This window comes from Myotis brandtii, unplaced genomic scaffold (assembly GCF_000412655.1).
Source record: "Myotis brandtii unplaced genomic scaffold, ASM41265v1 scaffold149, whole genome shotgun sequence".
Lineage (NCBI taxonomy): Eukaryota > Metazoa > Chordata > Mammalia > Chiroptera > Vespertilionidae > Myotis > Myotis brandtii.
The window spans coordinates 124233-143060 of NW_005355385.1; the positions used below are offsets into that span (position 1 = coordinate 124233).

The following is an 18828-nucleotide window of genomic DNA, read 5'->3' on the forward strand; positions in this document are numbered from 1 at the left end:
AACCTTGGCTTCCTCCATCACTGGAGCAAGCAAGCCTCCTGTTCGCTTCAGCTGCGTGGCTGCCGGCCGCCATCTTTGTTGGCAGTTAATTTGCATATCCTGCTGATTAGCCAATGGGAAGTGTAGCGGAGGTATGGTCAAATACCATGTTTGTCTATTATTAGATAGGATTCTTTGAAAAAGTTTCTTGTTCACTGTACTCTTACCTTCCTTTTTTCTTAGTTCCATCCTGTTAACGTTCATTTTCTTAGTTCCATCCTGTTACATTCCATTCATAATCTCTTATGATTCTTTTATACTTTTCTCCATGATCATATAATCACATAATGGACACACTATGTCACTTTCTCCCATAAACAGTCATTAGGATTTTGAAGCTATTATTTTATAAAATGGAATCATATTATATATTTTTGTGTGTTTTTTGCTTTTTTTATGAATATATACATTGTGAAAAATCTGTTTAAGCCAACTGCTTTTGCACTAGCTCATTCTTTTATTTAATTTCATAACAGTCCATGGCGTGGATTTTACTACCCTAATTTTTTTCTTCTGCTCTTGAATTTACATTTTCTTATTAATCTAATGCACTTTTAGGAATACATAGAAAAGATTGCTGGATTTAAAGGTTTTAACCATTTTTTACTGATACTGATTTCTCAAATTTATATCAGTATTGCTTTCTCAGAAACTCTACCAGTTTACATTTCTAGCAGTTACATAACAGTACCCTTTTTCACCATTAATCAGCAATAGATATTATTTTTCTTACTATTTTTGCTAGTTGAATGGGTATAAAGTGATGTCACATAATTTTAATTTGCATTTTCTTCAATACTAGGTATTAGGTATTACCATCCCTTCACATTTTATTAGTCTTATAAACTTGCTCTACCGTGAATAACTTATTTTCATTTATCACTTTAATTTTTTATTTTGCCTTTTTAATTTTGATTTCAGTATTATAAAATATTTTAAGTAACCCTTTGTATAAAAATATAATACATACCAGTGTACTCACTACCCAACTTTTCAAATCTATGATTTTGCCATTTTACTGCAGATTTTTCTCCAGTACATTATTGTGATAAATTATATTAATGGAGTTTTCTAATTTAGTCATTTTTTGCAATCTTAGGGTGAATGAACTTCGTTAATAAAAGAAACACGCATTGTTGGCTTTGGTTTGCTAATATTTAGTTTAGGATTGTTAGTAACTATTTTGGTAAGCGAGATTATCCTTTTATGATGTCTTTGTCTGGTTTTGGTATCATGGTCAAACTAAATCCACAATATGTGCCATTTTTTCTGTTCTCTTTTTTAATTCTCTGTAATTATGATTCGAATTGTCTTTCATGTTTGGTTGAACTCATATAAATTTCCTCTGGGCCTTATGGAGGTTTTCTTTTCTTCTTTCTGATTCTTCCTTATTTCTCTTTCCTTCTTCCTCCTCCTTTCTTCTCTGTTTTTTTTTTTTTAAGTGGGAGATTTTTTTTTTAATGATTATAGTTCTTTTGAAGTTTAAATCCATTTTTAAAGTTATATATTTTTAAACTGTTAATTTGTCTACATTTTCAAATTTATTGGCATAATTTATTCTAGCACTCCCTTTTTGTCTTTAAAACTTACATTTAAAAAAATTCTTAGTGTTTATCTGTGTCTTCTTTCTTTTTTGATCAGAGTTGACAAAGGTTTATTTAGTCATTGATAATCAGCTTTTATCTTGTTTATTCTCTTTATTAAATTTTGATCCCTATTAACTACTATTGTGTCATGTCCTTCTTTCAGCTGTCTTTGGGTTATTCTGTTGTTTGCTGACTTGACTTAGATAATTTAGATCAGTCTGTTATTTTTTAATGTAATCAGATTAGAGCTCTAATTTTCCCTCTTGAGTATCACAGTTATATTTTATAATTTGTAACACATGGTATTAGTGATCATTATTATAAATGTTCTTTAATTTTAGTGACCTGTGAGATATTTAGAAGTATTTGTAGCCTCTATCAGTGGGTAGAGTGTTGGCCTGTGGACTGAAGGGTCCCGGGTTTGATTCTGATCAAGGGCACACACCTTGGTTGCTGGCTCCTTCCCGGCCTGGGCCCTAATCTGGGCATGTGCAGGAGGCAACCAGTCAATGTGTTTCTCTCACATTGATATTTTTCTCCATCTTTCCCTTTCTCTTTCACTCTCTCTAAAAATCAATGGAAAAATATCCTCAGGTGAGGATTAAAAAAAAAGTATTTGTAAATACAAGGATGAATGCAAAGATGCAGTTTCAGAGTTTTTACTGAATAAGCTTTTTATATGTAACTTACTGAAATTATTACATATCTATGAGTAGACAGTTGTTTTAATAATTTAACTAATAAATTTAAAAATTTTGTTGTCAGTGTGTCAAGTTGGTGTCATTTTTGCCTACAGTGGAAAAGAATGAAAATGTCACTAAAATAAAAATTCTCTTGTTTTTTGAGGCTTATGTTTAAAATAAATTTTAAGTATTTATTTATTTCTGAATTAAGTCAAGCATGATTAGAGAACATGCTATGTATGATTATTCTCTGGCATTTTGGGAGACTTATTTTTAGTCTCCATATGATTGGTGTGTCTATATGGGTGTGTATGTGTGAATGTTCTATATGTGCTGGGATATAAAAAGCATTAATTGTGTGGCTTAGATATTTTATATGCTTTTATAAAATTCAGTGGCCTTCAACTTTTTGTCCATGCACTAGTACATCCTAAAATATCTTTGAAAAAAAATTACATACTCCTGCATTTTAAGTTGACAATTAAAAATTTTTCTAAATTTAAATAGGGCAGAGAATTTAATTACTAGTGTGTTGTGTAAAATTTGATATATAAAAATAAAGCTACTTCACTGTTCTCTTAAAAGTATCCAGTGACTTCTAAATATTAATTACTTGATGTGATGTCCTTATTATCAATTTAAACACACTGATTTAAATCAGTTTATCTGTAGAGACATCAAAAAATTGAATAATTAAAAAAATTTGTTTGGAAAAGTCCCAGCAGTCATGTTTTAAAATATAGGGCAAAATGATATTTAATTAAAAATTCAGTTATAGTTTGGGTTGAACCAAAAAATTTCAACTGCTACTGCATTTTGTGCTGATTTTGAATTGTTACTTTAGACCCACTATAAATTATAGATGTTATATAAATGTACTTTTAACTATCTGTACTCATTTCTTTTTCTGCTTCTTTCTTAGGAATCACACCTGTGTATCATAGTATGTTTGCTTTAATGAGTGAAACAGAAAGGATCTGGTATCCGCCCAACTATGTCTTCCATATAGATGAGTCAACCAGGCACAATGTACTCTACAGAATAAGGTACTTTCTTCAGTAAAGTGATTCACCTTAATGGCAAAAGAACAAAGTGGGAGAAATTATTGAACATTTTTAAAATTGTAAGGTATCTAATATCAGAGACTACAGCTAATGAGCATTTAATTTTCTTCTTGTATGACTATTTCTCTATTAGAGGAATAGCCCATACATGTTTTTTAACTAGAATGCTCTGAAAATAAAGCTGTTCTGGTGAAATGCTACTTTACCACTCATAATTACATTTTTAAAAGGTGAGCATGACTTTACTAGCAAAATCCTAAATGTCTGGAATATTTCTAGTTTCCTAGGAAATTAGATGTTTTGTGCAATAAAATGTTATCTCACATCTCTTCTTTTTAATAACTTTTTTTAAAGTGAAGAGAAGATTTTGCCAGTATTTATTACAGTCACAAGTAATAAAGTTAATCCTATATAATAAAAGGCTAATATGCAAATCGACCGAACAGCGGAATGACCAGTCGCTATGACGCACACTGACCACCGGGGGCAGACGCTCAGTGCAGGAGCTGCCCCCTGGTGGTCAGTGTGCTCCCACAGGGGGAGCGCCACTTAGCCAGAGCCAGGCTCACAGCTGGCTAGTGCAGCAGCGGTGGCAGGAGCCTTTCCCGCCTCCGCGGCAGAGCTAAGGATATCCAACTGCTGACTTAGTGCAGGGAGCGGGCCTAAGCAGTCTAGTTTATTTAATAGTTTATGGTAAAATTAGTGAAATCCAGAGGTACTTTTCTACTCAAAAGGATGAAACAAAGAAGTTTGACCCTGGCAGGTGTGGCTCAGTTGGTTGGGCCTTGTCCCATGCACAGAAAGGTTGCTGGTTAGATTCCCCAGTCAGAGCACATGCCTATGTTGCAGGTTTGATCCCTGGTAAGGGGCATGCAAGGAGGTAGCCCATTGATGTTTTGCTCTCACATTGATGTTTTTCTCCCTCTTCATCCTCTCTCTCTGAAAATTAATAAAAAATCTTAAAAAGTTAAGCTTGATCTGTGGCTCGTACTTATGAAATAGATCCATTCAATGCATAGAGTCAATGTTGCAGTAAAAAAGAGCATGGACTTTTTCATAACTTTAAAAAGAAAGGTGAAGGAATCCTTAATTAACTAAGATTCAAGAGAGACGTCCTTACCATGATAAAGGGCATCTATAAAAAACATGTATCAAATAATATTCTTAAATGATAAAATGTTTGTTAGAAGCAGTCTCTTTAAAATTAGGTAAAAGATAGCCTTAGTTACTGCTTTTGTTTAGGATTTTAATGGAGTTCCTAACTAATAAGACAGGAAAAAAAATTTAATAATTGAGAACAAAGAAGCAAAAGGTCATTATTTGGAGGTGATATTATAAGCATATTTCTACATTTCTGTTTCCTATTATTACTTCTACAGTCTATGCTTGGAAGAAGGCAGTATATTGATTTTACACTTAGATTTCTTGTATTTTCTACCTATATTTTAATTATGGTTTTATCCAGATTTCCTTTTGCTGTCAACTTGTATTTAACACTATTAGCTGTGTTTTCTGATTATGGGATAATACCTTTCGTTATGCTGGAAGTGGTTATATGTACACAGTATGTTTATATTTGATTTATTTGGAGGCTGACAGAGTGTTTTAACTGTCTTGTAGATTTTACTTTCCTTACTGGTATTGTAGCGGCAGCAACAGAACTTATCGGCATGGAATATCTCGAGGTGCTGAAGCTCCTCTTCTTGATGACTTTGTTATGTCTTACCTTTTTGCTCAGGTATGATATATTATCTACTTTTCATGTGTTAAATGATAAATACCTCTTAGTCAGGAAAATCTTCATATATGAGAAAATTGTTCCATCTTGCATAGCAGGTATAGCTAGGTAACAAAATGAAGTCTTTATTACTAATTTTTAATCCTATGGTTTATGGTTTATGGACAATAGAATTTATTTCATAGAGATTCCTTGAATTGGCCATTTTGAACATCCTTCTTCTTTTTTTAGTGCTTTAAGTTATTTAAGGATTTCACAAAGTTTAGACTGAGTTTTATAACATGATTCATGTAAACATAAGTGGCTGGAACATAGGACAATAAAATATCTTTAGAGAAGTTTGTTTTTTAATTCCTGAACAAATTCAGACTTAAATAGTGGGGAGTGAAATATAAAGAAACTTGGTAACTGCATAAAAAGTTGAGCTATAATAGCTTGTGTAGCTTCTCAGGGGAGGTTGGCTGGCTGATACTGAGTCTGAGAGCTTTGTTCTAGTTATTTGTTTATTAATACTATTATGTTAATTTTTTGTAGTGTATTTGAACAATGCTTTTTTTCTCTATTACCTTGATTTAAACAGTAATTAAAATGTTTTATCATTAAATAACTTTTGTTTTTATGTGCTAGAAGACTGAGTAGAAACTAAAGAAAGAAAATATATTTGTACTTTTGGGTAAAGATATGTTCTTGTTATTTCCCATTAAACAATAAGTTTCCATACCTCTCTCCTCTGGCCCCTGACAGCCACCTGTATACTTTATGTCTCTATAAATTTGCCTATTTGAGGTACCTCATATAATTACAGTTATATAATATTAGCTCTTTCGTGACTGGCTTATTTCTCTTAGCATAATATCTTCAAGGTTCATTCATGTTGTAGCGTGTGTCAGAATTTCCTTCCTTTTTAACCAGTTAACTGCCACACGTCCAAAATAGAAACCATCCCCACATGCCACGATATTTTGAATTTAATTGCATCTATAGATGCTTAGGGCGTACAAAGGTTAAGGCTGACTATTCCATTGTACATAGTATCACATTTTGTTTATCCATGCATCTGTTGATTTGAGTTGCTTCTACCTTTTGGCTCTTGTGAATAGTGCTGCAGTGAACATGGACATACAAATATCTGAGACCCTGCTTTTAATTTTTTTGAATATACTAGTATATCCAGAAGTGGAATTAATTAAATGAAATGGTAATTGGTTTTTTAAAAAATTTTTTTGAGGAACTGCTATCCTGATTTACATAGCAGCTGCATCATTTTATATTCCTAGTATCAGTGCACAAAGCATTTCAGTTTCTCCACATCCTTGCCAACACTTACCTTCTATTTTTTTTAATAATAGTTATTCTGGTAGGTGTGAAGTGGTATCTCATAGTTTTGATTTGCATTCTTCTAATGATTAGTGATGAATGTTTTTTCATAAGCTTGTTGGCCATTTGCATATCTTCTTTGGGGAAACTATTCAAATCCTTTGCCCATTTTAAAATCAGGTGGTTTTTTTGTTGCGTTATAAGTGTTCTTTATACATTTAAGACATTTACCCCTTAATAAATATATGTTGCAGATATTTTCTCCCATTCCATAGGTTTACTTTTCACTCTGTTGATTGTGCCCTGTGGTGTGCAAAAGTTTTTAATTTTTATGTAGTCTAATTTATTTTTTTCTTTGGTTATCTGTGCTTTTGGTGTCATATTTGAGAAGTCATTGCCTGATCCAATATCATGCACTTTTCTTCTACATTTTTTTCTTCCTTTCTTTTCCTTCCTTCCTTCCTTCCTTCCTTCCTTCCTTCCTTCCTTCCTTCCTTCCTTCCTTCCTCTCTCTCTCTCTCTCTGTCTCTCTCTCTCTCTCATTAACATGTTATTGATTTTATTTGGGGTGCTTTCATGTTTCTAAGCTCAATTGGGACAAGCTAGGACCCAAGGGAAACTAGCTGGCTTCCACTTCCTCCAAGAGCACCAATAACTGACCTTGATACTGAAATTTGGCTCAGGAGACTTAGAGGATAGAAATTTCAGGCCATGATGAACGGTAGAGGGATTTTTTCATATAGAAAGAGAGAGAGAGAAACATCAATTTGTTCCACTTATTTATGCATTCATTGGTTGCTTCTTGTATGTGCCCTAATGGGATCAAACCTGAAACGTTGGCTTATTGGGACGGCGCTCTAACCAACTGAGCTATCCGGCCAGGGCCCTTAGTATAATGCTTTGAACATATTTGGGACTCAGTACATATTTAATTAATATGTATTTTAGTTTAGGCAGTTTTGATGTAGAAGATATAATTTGAAGATAAAAGCAGTGAAATAGATTGATATATATATATATACTCTCTAGTTGGGAACCAATTTTAATCAGTTTCCATTTGCAAAATAACATTAAAATTTTATGGCAAAATGGTTGAAAATCAAAAGAGGTTGTATTCTTTTTAAATATATGTGTTCTGGAAATTACATTATCAGTTAAAATATGATAATAGATTAAAATGTAATATTGAAACTTACGAAATATTTCCGTCTAAATATTTTTTCCTTTAGTGGCGGCATGATTTTTTGCATGGATGGATAAAAGTACCTGTGACTCATGAAACACAGGAAGAATGTCTTGGGATGGCAGTGTTAGATATGATGAGAATAGCCAAAGAAAATGATCAAACTCCACTCGACGTCTATAGCTCTATCAGGTAATTTCCTTATGTAAATCCATACACATAAATGGAACTGTTGGACTTTTTATATGATTTATTTGTATTTAGTGAACTTCCCCATACTTTTTTATTTTATGATTAAAAGTTGTATGAGTAAGTTTTCCTTCTGTGCACAACACACACTTTCTTCCAGTTTTATTGAATATTGACAATAAACACTGTATAAGTTTAAGGTCAAGGGGGGGAAAAAGGAGACATATGTAGTACTCTTTGTAATATTTTAAGCAATAAAACAAAATTTAAAAATTTAAGATATACAGCATAATGACTTGACTTACATATATCATGAAATGATTACTATGAATTCAATTATAACATCAATCATTTCATATAGATAGAAAAACGAGAAAGAAAAAAATATTTTTTCCCTTGTGATGAGAACTCTTAGGATCTACTGTCTTAACAACATTCATGTATACCATACAGCAGTATAAACTGTAGTCATCATATTGTACATTGTATCTGAGTAGTACTTATTTATCAAAGAAATTATTAAAAGAGTTGGTATACTATAGAAAATATAGGTGTTCGATACCTATTTATTATTTGATTTATTTATTCTAAAAAGGCTAGGTATGGTCAGAGGACTGAAAAGAGCACCTGGAGTCATAATTTCTACCAGCAGATCCTCACATTTTCTGTATAAATAATTCAGAATCAGAATGTCTCGAATAGTGTCCATATTTTACTTGAATTACTATCACCTGCGGTTCCTGCTAAAATGGAAGATTCTTGGGCTCTAACCCAACAATTTGGATTTAGTAAATCTGAGGTGAAGTCTACAAATATGAATTTTTATAAGTGCTCCAGGAGATTGAAAAAAATAAATTTTATTGAAGTATAATTGACATATAAAATTGTAAGATATAGTTAATGTAAAAACATTCAAACCTGTAAAGAATTTTTCCTAAGTGTATTTGAGCCAAACTGTTGACAATTGCCGGGAAGCAGTATCTCAATGGATTGGGATAATGCTCCAGAGAATGGCGGTTTTTTCATCTATTTTTATACATTGCAGTCAAAAAGAGGGGATGCAGGTGGGTTACATGATAGATTAGAGATGTGGGAGAAAGCAAAGTGGGGGTGGAGGGGTGGGGCGGAACCTTTGGGATTGGATAAAAAGTAAAATGATAGACACTTATCTGTCCTCGTGCCCAGGTACATTGGTTGTGCCCAAGGGGTCCGGAAAAAGAGAAGTTACAAGTTACCTAGACATTTCAAGGATATGTTATCATAGTTGCAAAAAGACAGATAGGGTCAGTTAAGGTAAAGATTGACCTTGTCAGTGAAGACACCGGCCTAGGACATAACTACCCAGCATAACTGCTTTTAGTTAAAGTTTAATTTCAGGCCATCCTTTGTGGTTACTTTTCCCTGAGTTTTGTTAGGTTAGCATGTGGCCCCTTTCATCCACAATATTTAAAGTGTACATCATCATGATTTGATATACATTGTGAAAGGATCCCCTATGAAGTTTATTAATACATCCACCACCTCACATATTTATCTTTTTTGAGTTTTGGGGTTTTTTTGGGGGGCGGGGGGTGGCAGGGAGAAACTTTTTAAGTTCTATTCTCTTCAGCAAATTTTACCTATACATATATAGTGTTTTTAATTATAGTCACTGTGTTGTACATTAGATCCTCAGACCTTATTCATCTTATAACTGATTCAGCAGAATCTTACACAAGTGAAGCATACTCCACACACTTCAAATTATTCTTCTGCACATTGAATTTTGACAATCATGCCAAATATAATTTTTTAAAATTTCTTTTTTAAATAATTCTTTATTGTTGTAAGTATTACCAAATACAGTTTTTGAAACACTATTCTTGCAGCCCAGCTTTTATGGTTGGAAAACTTCCACTCTTTTTAAAGATATATAGGAATATGGGTATATAGTATATAAGATTGCTTTGGGTTTTTTTTTTTAAGTCTGAATACGAAATAATATGTCTTACCTATTGCATATTTACCAGAGTAAAAGTTTGAAGATGCTATGAATCTGGTTAAAACTCCCTTTATTCCTTGAAATGCTTCTCTCAATGATGGACTTAAGTCGCTGAGTGCGTTCAAAAAAGTTCATATGCAATTTGCAGGGTATCGATTTCTTGTTTCCCTCTTTGGTTTCAAGTGTTCCTTTCTTGCTTTCAGATGTTCATTAAGCCTTAACTTAAGGGTAGGAGCTATAGGGTATGATTTCAGGAACTCACTGAGGAATCTAGATTTCAAAGCCCAAAGGAAAAACAAAACCATTTCTGTTTTCACTAAGGCTTCATTCATTTGTTCGTTCATTCACTCATTAACAGCATTTATTGAATACCTGCTATATGCCAGCCCATAGGAGAACAGAGTCAGGGGAGGAATATTTTACATACCATTGATGGAAACTGAAGGAACTGAAGGAAACACAGTTGAGGAACAGAGAAACTTTGAATTTTATAAATATGAAGCCATCTCTAGGCTTATGCTATGGTGGAACACTTATGCTTTGGAGACCATGATATTGCCCAAAGTCTTGGCACAATCCTGTGGTTTCTTAATGTCAGGAATTATGCCCTCTCTTCCTCTCCCTATATTATTTAGTCTAGTGTCCTAAACTCAGTGAATGTTTAGTAATTGTATTTCTGTGGTTTTTCTTAATCAGGATATAAATGCATCTGCAAATTCTGCATTATTTTTCTTTTAAAATTATGCAGATATCAAACATTCATTATAAAATTTCATGGTATTTTAAAACAGTTTTATTGATATATATTTCACATACTGTAAAATTCACACACTTAAAATGTACAATTCAATATTTTTTATTATTGATTTGTAAGGAGTCTATATTTGGATACAAGACTACATATATAAGTTATCATATATATGTTTTGCAAATATTTTCCCATTCTGTATATTGTTTTTTCACTTTCTTAAAAGTATCATTTGTAGCACAAGAATTTAAATTTTGAAGTAGTCTAATTTTCCAGCTTTTTCTTTTGTCTGTTGTACCATGATATTTTAATTTTCAATAAATAATTTATGGCCTGTCCTGAAGTTAAAAACATACCTGTCTTGCTTGCCTTGTTAATATAATTTAACTAACTGATAGGTTCTGAATTCTCATTTAGTGCTCATTTCTGAGAAATAAAGACTCTGCTCAATGTTAAAATATTCAAGATTAATGGGAAAACAGATGAATTATTAGTTTGGGGCAGAATCTATAATAACAAAAGGGTAATATGCTAATTAGACCGGACATCCTTCTGGACATCCTTACTTCCAGACAAAGCCGCAGTGGGCAGGGGCAAGGCAGAAGTGGCAGAGGGCCCCAGCCGCGGTGGTGGCGGGCAGGGTCCAGGCCAAGGCTCTTGCACGAATTTCGTGTATCGGGCCTCTAGTTAAATAAATAAGCTGCTTTGTTCCCGGAAATATCCAGTAGAGTATGGAGCTCTGATTAGTATAACTAAATACATACCCTTTCCCAGACTTAAAAAGAAAACACATGAAAGGTGCACCTCTTTGTATCTGTGCCTGTGCGTTAGGTATGTCTGTGTCTGTCAGCACAAGCCTCTGTGCATATGAACCGCATGTGTTTGTGCATCTGTATGTGTTAGATACTTAATTGTTTGTTATTGTTAATCCTCACCCAAGGATATTTTTTCCATTGATTTTCAGAGAGAGTGGAAGGAAAGGGGTAGGGAGAGGAAGAGAGAGAGAGAGAGAGAGAGAGAGAGAGAGAGAACACATCGATTGGTTCCCTGCCGCACATGCCCTGACCTGGCTGGGAATCAACCTGCAACCCAGGTATGTGCCCTTGACGGGGAAACAAACCCTCTACCCTTTGGTGAACAGGCCAATGCTCTAACCACTAAGCACACTGGCCAGGGTGATACTTAATATTTATTTTTTTATTGTTTTCAGAGAGAAAGGGAGAGGGAGAGATAGAAGTATCAATGATGAGGGAGAATCATTGATTGGCTGCCTCCCACATGTCCCCTATTGGGGATTGAGCCTGCAACCTGGGCATGTGCCCTGACCTGGAATCAAACTGTGACTTCCTGGTTCGATGCTCAACCACTGAGCCACACCGGCTGGGCAATACTTAATTTTTTGTATGTCAATCCCTAATTGGATATTTTGGCTTAGGTGTTGGAGTATAGAAAGTGAAGGAAATAAGATTTTTCTGTTTTCATTCTTCACTTGCTCTTTAAAATCTTACATTTGCTAAAGGATAGGAAGAAGAGAACTGGAGAATGGAAGGAGTTTAACGGAGAGTCTGTTGAATTTGCAAACACTAGGCCAGGGCCAAGAACACTTACATAGCAAGAAGCTACATACCTCATATCATTAGGACTCCCTTTCTAAATAACTAAGCAGATACTAGAATTTCCAGTGGCCTACTTCAACTTTAGCAGTAAGATGAAGATTTCATTTATAGTACAAAATATAGTATAGTTTCTAAGGCAAAGCTCAATTTCAGAGCCTTTTAGAGCCTTAATTTTAGGATTCTTTAAAAAACTCAATATAAGAGAAGCATCAGAAAAATGTTTTTATGCTCTAAGAGATAACAATTTGTGTCTCTTGAAATATTTTAGTGTTTCTAACAAATCTGGTTCTGATAGCATGACGTGAAGTGTATTCATCATATTCAGGAACCACATACTCCTGTGGTATTCCCAAAAGGTGTATGTCTGGTCCTTAATTGTAGGAATCAAAGTGGAAAGCCATGTTGTATGATGTTATCTTAAACTCTCTTTTTCATCTTCAAATTAGTTTTTCAAAGCCTTATTAAATCAAGTAGTCATTGATGTCTACGTAAATTGCATTCCACATTTAGTAAGGCTTTTGGTAACTAATTTTTTTTGACAAAAGTAGATAAAGTAGGCATTTGAATTTGCATTCTGATTGTATTTTAAATCTTTTTTCAGTGTTTTCTAAACTTACTGAGGCTCTCCTATTTGCTGTATAAACTTTTTAAAATTTTATATATTTCTTTACTTACAGATATGTAATTGCTATGAAAAGGAACAGAATGTGACTTTTAAGGTCTGACGAATGAGTAGAACTTAATGGGTGGAAAGAAGTGAGTAATGGAAAAGGCCTCGTAGCAGAAGAGACCATAGGAAGAGCTCAGAGTTAGTAAGAGATGAGGCAGGAGTTTAACCATGTAGAACCTTAGAGTCATGTGGTCAAGGTTAAGAACACTAAGAAACCATGCAAGGGTATTAAGCAATGGTGACATTCAATTTGTGTTTTTAAAAGATCCCCATGACTCCAGTGTAGAAAACAGAGGGGCATAAGTGTAAATGGAAATGAGAGTCAAACAGAGTAAAGGTCATTGCTGTAGGTCCTCCAGGAGATGCAGTTGAATGGGCAAAATGAGAAAAATGGGCAAATAAGAGAAATATGTCAAAGGTATAGCCCAGGGACTATAGTGATGGATTGAATAATGGGGGTTGAGGGAGAAGGTGGTGTAAAGGGTGATTCCTGGAACTTGCAGAAGTAGGTGAATTGTAGTGCTGTTTACTCAAATAGCGAATGTTGTAAGAGGATCTTGGGAGGACTTTAGGGAGACTCATGAGTTTCCTTTGAAATATTGTCTGAGGAGCTTTGGGGCTATCCAAATGAAATGGGTAGATTGGCTTGATTGTGGAAGATAAGGGTCTGTTGTTTAGATATTTAGATGGCAATATCAAGTGATTTGCATATAGAGTATCTAGAAGAAAGACAATGTGTAAAAAATAAGAGGAGGACTCATAATTAAGTCTTGAGTAACGTCAACATTTAATCACTTAGGTAAAAGGGAATGTTGCTTTAAAGAAGATTGAAAAGGAACAGCCAAAGAGATGGTAATAAAATCAGGAAAGCTAAGGGGAGAAAATTTTAAGGAGAGCATGATTAACAGTGTTGGATGCTGCTGAAAAAATTACAAGACAAATAAACAAGAGAATTTGAGTTTTTAGCAACATTGAAGTTTTTTTTAAATATATATTTTATTGATTTTTTTACAGAGAGGAAGGGAGAGGGATAGAGAGTTAGAAACATCGATGAAAGAGAACCATCGATCAGCTGCCTCCTGCACACTCCCTACTGGGTATGTGCCCGCAACCAAGGTACATGCCCTTGACTGGAATCGAACCTGGGACCCTTGAGTCTGCAGGTCGACGTTCTATCTGCTGAGCCAAACCGGTTAGGGCAACATTGAAGTTTTTAATTTTATTTTAGTAAGAGCAGTTTCTGTGGGATTATGGAGCAGAAGCCAAATTTGAGTGAGTTGAGAAGTAGGATGGCAGGAAAATTAAAATGGTTTTAAATGCTTTCCAAAAAAGACCATATATGCTGTAGCTGGAGAGGATGTAGGGTAAAGAGATTTTACATTTAGGATGGGAAGAAGATTAGTATTTTCAAAACATGTGGATAGAAGAGAAAGAATAAGTAGAGTAAGAGTCTCCAGAAAGCAGATGTCTGTTAGAGGAAGACAGGGTATAGAGAATACATGTGAACGAAGTGGCTTTAACTACAGGTTTACACCTACCTCATTCATGTAGTAGGTGAAAAGGAGGAGAGACCAAGTGCAGTGTATACAGGCTGCCAGCAGGGTATTGAGGGAACTCTGCGTAGAGATGCTTTAACTTTTTTTTTTTTAAGAAAGAGATGAAGTCATCAACTGAAAGTGAGAAGGGATGTAGCTGAGGTTTGAGGGAGGAGGTTTGAAGAAATTGGAGAAGGTTTGGCATGGTTGTGGGACTTGGGAAATTGATTGAGCCAGAGAAATGTCATAAAAGTGATGGAAGTGATGAAAGCCTATTTAAAACTAGAGGCCCGGTGCATGAAAATTCATGCACTGGAGCGGGGGGGGGGGCCCTCAGCCCGGCCTGTCCCCTCTCACATTCCAGGAGCCCTCAGGGGCGGGGGGCGACCTGGGGATCAGGGGGAAGGCGACGCCCCATCACACCTCTGCTGCTGCCACTGCCGGCAGCGCAAGCCTCAGCCGGCTCTGGTTACCTGAGCCTTGGGCGGCCCTGGGCGGCTGGGCAGCCGCCATCTGAGGCTTGCCTGCACCTCAGGCATCAGCTGGGCAGCCACCATCCGAGGCTTGCCTGCTCCTCGGGCTGGCCCTGGGGGGCTGAGGGGACTGGGCGCTGCCATCTTTGAGGGCGTGATAGTCAATTAGCATATTCCCTCTTTATTGGCTGTGGGCACTGCCATCTTTGTGAGGGTGTGACTCAATTAGCATATTCCCTCTTTATTAGATAGGATAGGTGACTATGAATTTACGATGCAGCACATGTACCTTGTCAGATAACTTTCTCCAGCAGCGCTGGCTGTTTACAAAACAGAGAGTTCCTCCAGGGACTTACAGTGGAGAGTGTGTGAGTTGGGAGTGGGGGTGAGGGGAGTAGGGAGTAGGAAGTGGTAAATTGGTAAATGTTTAACAACCTGTTCTCAGAGAGGTGGCAGGGAAGGTCTGGTTTGTAATTTTTGCTGATATCCATGGATACTCCCTTCACAGCCAATCTCAAGGTATCAACTTGATACCACTGAATTGGGAAGAGATGAGCAGTAGCAAACCCTTTTCACTACTCATATATGATAGACATTCATAACCTCAAAAGCATAGTACTAAAATATAAAATAAAAATTTAAATGTAAAATAATTAGGAAGTAATATGTTTTGAGTACTTATTATCTATATTTTAATATAATTTATTCAGTTGTAAGTTTTTATAACTTAAATTTTAATGATGGCTGTTTAACAGCTCAAAATAATTCCTAAAGTGTAATAATAAGCTGTTAGCATTAGCCACTCCATCACCGGCTGTGGATACTCAAGTACAGTATAGTGTGATAAATGATGTTATGGAGCAGTGCACAGAATACTGTCAGACAAATCAGGCTGCATCTAGAGGTTCCAAAGGTTTCCTGGATTAGGTGATGCTTGAGCTGAGACTTGTACAATGAGTAAGAGCTAAACTTTTAGAGGCTGGGTGATGGGAAGAAGGAGTAGCATATGTGAAAGGCATGGAAATTTAATATAGTTGTTTTTGCAGAAATAAAATGTTAATTATTTGTCAGATATTTGAGCAGGAGGGAAATAAGTTATCCACGTTCTTTAGGATATTTTACATAGAGAAGGAAGTAGTACAAAAGACTCCAAATGAAATTGTTTGATTGCAAAAGAATTATTAGGATTTATTGAAGCTGGCCTATAAAACTGTTTATCCAACTATACATTATTGACTGTATCCTGTGCAGTGAGAAAACTTGAAGTCATTTGCAAAGTCCACCATTTCTTACTTCTTTTCAGTGGTAACTATGTCACCTTTCTCCACTTGTGTTCTTATAGCACTTACCATGGAAAAAGGTGGTAAGTTCTCTTTTACTTTTGTTTTAGATTTATATTCCAAATGTTTTGTTTCACTGTGTGTGTTCTTTATGCCTAGCTATAAGACATTCTTACCAAAATGTATTCGAGCAAAGATCCAAGACTATCATATTTTGACAAGAAAGCGAATAAGGTACCGATTTCGCAGATTTATTGAGCAATTCAGCCATTGCAAAGCCACTGCCAGAAACTTGAAACTTAAGTATCTTATAAATCTGGAAACTCTTCAGTCTGCCTTCTACACAGAGCAATTTGAAGTAAAAGAACCTGGAAGAGGTCCTTCAGGTGAGGAGATTTTTGCAACCATTATAATAACTGGAAACGGTGGAATTCAGTGGTCAAGAGGGAAACATAAAGAAAGTGAAACACTGACAGAACAGGTAATTCTTAATGATATGTTCTCATTCTTTGTTAATTTAAGTAGAATGGCAGTAGAAGTAAAGTAATTTTAGTCATTTGAAACATGGCCTTGTACTTTTCTTCTCCCATTGGTAGAAGTGTAAGTGTAGTGGTTATATCTATAGATCTTTTCTGATTGTTCTCAAATGTTTTTTATTTAATTCTTTATGACAAAATTAGTAATGGTATTCTTATAGTTTCAGAAATGGCATAAAGTTATTTTTAAGGTAGTTTTGCCTCTTTATTTCTTTTACTATTTTTGAAAAATATTTTTTCTTTTACTATTATTGATATAGGAGGCATAATCATAAAATTTAATATCCTAGAAAAGGTTAATTTTAATTGATTTTATGATGAAGTATGGCTGTTAAATAATTTAGTATGTCTTAGGATGGTATTATAAGTTTAAGTTTGTTCTTATCTGTTGTTGTTAGAATATTATTAGAGATTTTAAAATATTCTAGTCTTCATTCTGTGGTAAACTTTTAATTTTCTGGCAATTGTTGCTATTACTGTTGATTGGATTGAAGAGTACTAGAGCACACTTAAGATTCCTGGCACCCTTTAATGCTTTCATTTTTAAGTCAAAGCAAGATACAGTGTAGTCTAGGGTGAATATTGGGGGAGAGAATCCCATTTAATACTTACCTATTGCTATCAATACTTTTTTATCTTAAAGAATTTGTTAGTGAATGTTATATCATAAGTCTTATTTTAAAATGGCTCCATAGATTCTGTTTTTAATTTCAAATACTCTTAATTATAGGATTTACAGTTATATTGTGACTTTCCCGATATTATTGATGTCAGTATTAAGCAGGCAAGCCAAGAAGGCTCAAATGAAAGCAGAATTGTAACTATCCATAAACAAGATGGTAAAAATCTGGTAAGTTTGCTTTATAACTAAATAATGGTTATGTTATACAGTTTTTAGAAGTATTTATTTTTAATATCTAAGGTTTCTTGTAGAAATTTTTATTATAGTTTTAAATATAGCTCTAAATATCAGTTTAGTAAGCTTTTTTATTACATCTAGCTTTTTGTGTCACTACCAAAACTGTCTTCCCATGGAGTTTCTTGTACATTAATGTGTTTTTCATTCATTTTTATGATTAGTAAAGCATTAGCTACTTTTTCTTCCCACTCTGGGTTGCACTAGTTCCCTGTTGTTCTTTTGTTTGTTTGTTTGTTTTGTTAATCCTCACCCGAGGATATTTTTCCATTGATTTTTAGGGAGAGAGGAAAAGAGAGGGGAAGACAGAGAGAAACATTGATGTGAGAGAAACACATCAATTGGTTGCCTCCTGCATGAGCCCTGACCAGGGCTGGGGCCAGGGAGGAGCCTGCAACTGAGGTACCTGCAACCGAGGTACGTGCCCTTGACCAGAATCGAACCCGGGCCCCTTTGGTCAGCAAACTGATGCTCTATCCACTCTGAGCCAAACTGACAAGGGCCCTGTTGTAGTTCTTATTCCTGATTATCATCTTTTTTTTTTTTTTACCTGTGGATATGTGAATAATACCAGTCATACTGCCTAATTAAAGGAGAGAAAGAAATCAAAACAATACTACCAGGAATTTATATAGCAAAATGTAAACCAATCCCAGGTCAGCCTGCCCAAGCTGTAAGACATGACTGATTATAAAAGATTTAACCCTTTCTCTTTTATTAAATATCTTCAGAAATCCCACTTATTTTAATTGAAATGACATGTAACTAGACACTAAATGGGTCCAAGGCCGACTGTCACTACTTGAGCCAAATTAAGCAGAGACAAGATTAAATCATATCCTATCTAATAAAAGAGAAACATGGTAATTAGCCGTACATCCGCTACCCTTCCCATTGGCTAATCAGTGAGATATGCAAATTAACTGCCAGCCAAGATGGCGGCCGGCAGCCAGGCAGCTGACCCGAACAGGGAGGCTGGCTTGCTCCAGTGACGGAGGAAGCCAGGTTCCCTGCCTGCCTTGCCGGCCTCTCAGCTGCTCTCTAAGAAACATTGTAACAAATATAGAAGCTAAACAAAACCCCAGAAACCTCCTTTCAGTCAGCCGGGCTTCAGCCAGCAGGATCGCAACATTGTTTCAAATACAGAAGGTAAACAAAGGCCAGAAACCTGCTTTCAGCAGCGGAGGCCTCATAGCTGGAGCCGAGCCTCAGAGCTAAAGCTGGCCCAGAATAAAAAAAGAAAAGAAAAAAAGGAGCGGTTGGGAGCTTCAGTC

The 18828-nt window shown here is 35.3% G+C and overlaps 1 protein-coding gene across 4 annotated transcripts in view; it reads left to right on the plus strand.

The window, feature by feature from the left end:
• Positions 1-18828, plus strand: part of JAK2 (Janus kinase 2) — a 114951-nt gene that overhangs the window by 49400 nt on the left and 46723 nt on the right. For all 4 annotated transcript variants that reach the window (XM_014535678.1, XM_014535679.1, XM_005861327.2 and 1 more), the window contains 5 exons: positions 3231-3354; positions 4993-5110; positions 7657-7802; positions 16262-16583; positions 17369-17488. In XM_014535678.1, the coding sequence (XP_014391164.1) occupies positions 3231-3354; positions 4993-5110; positions 7657-7802; positions 16262-16583; positions 17369-17488 (830 nt within the window). The remainder of the gene's footprint in view (positions 1-3230; positions 3355-4992; positions 5111-7656; positions 7803-16261; positions 16584-17368; positions 17489-18828) is intronic.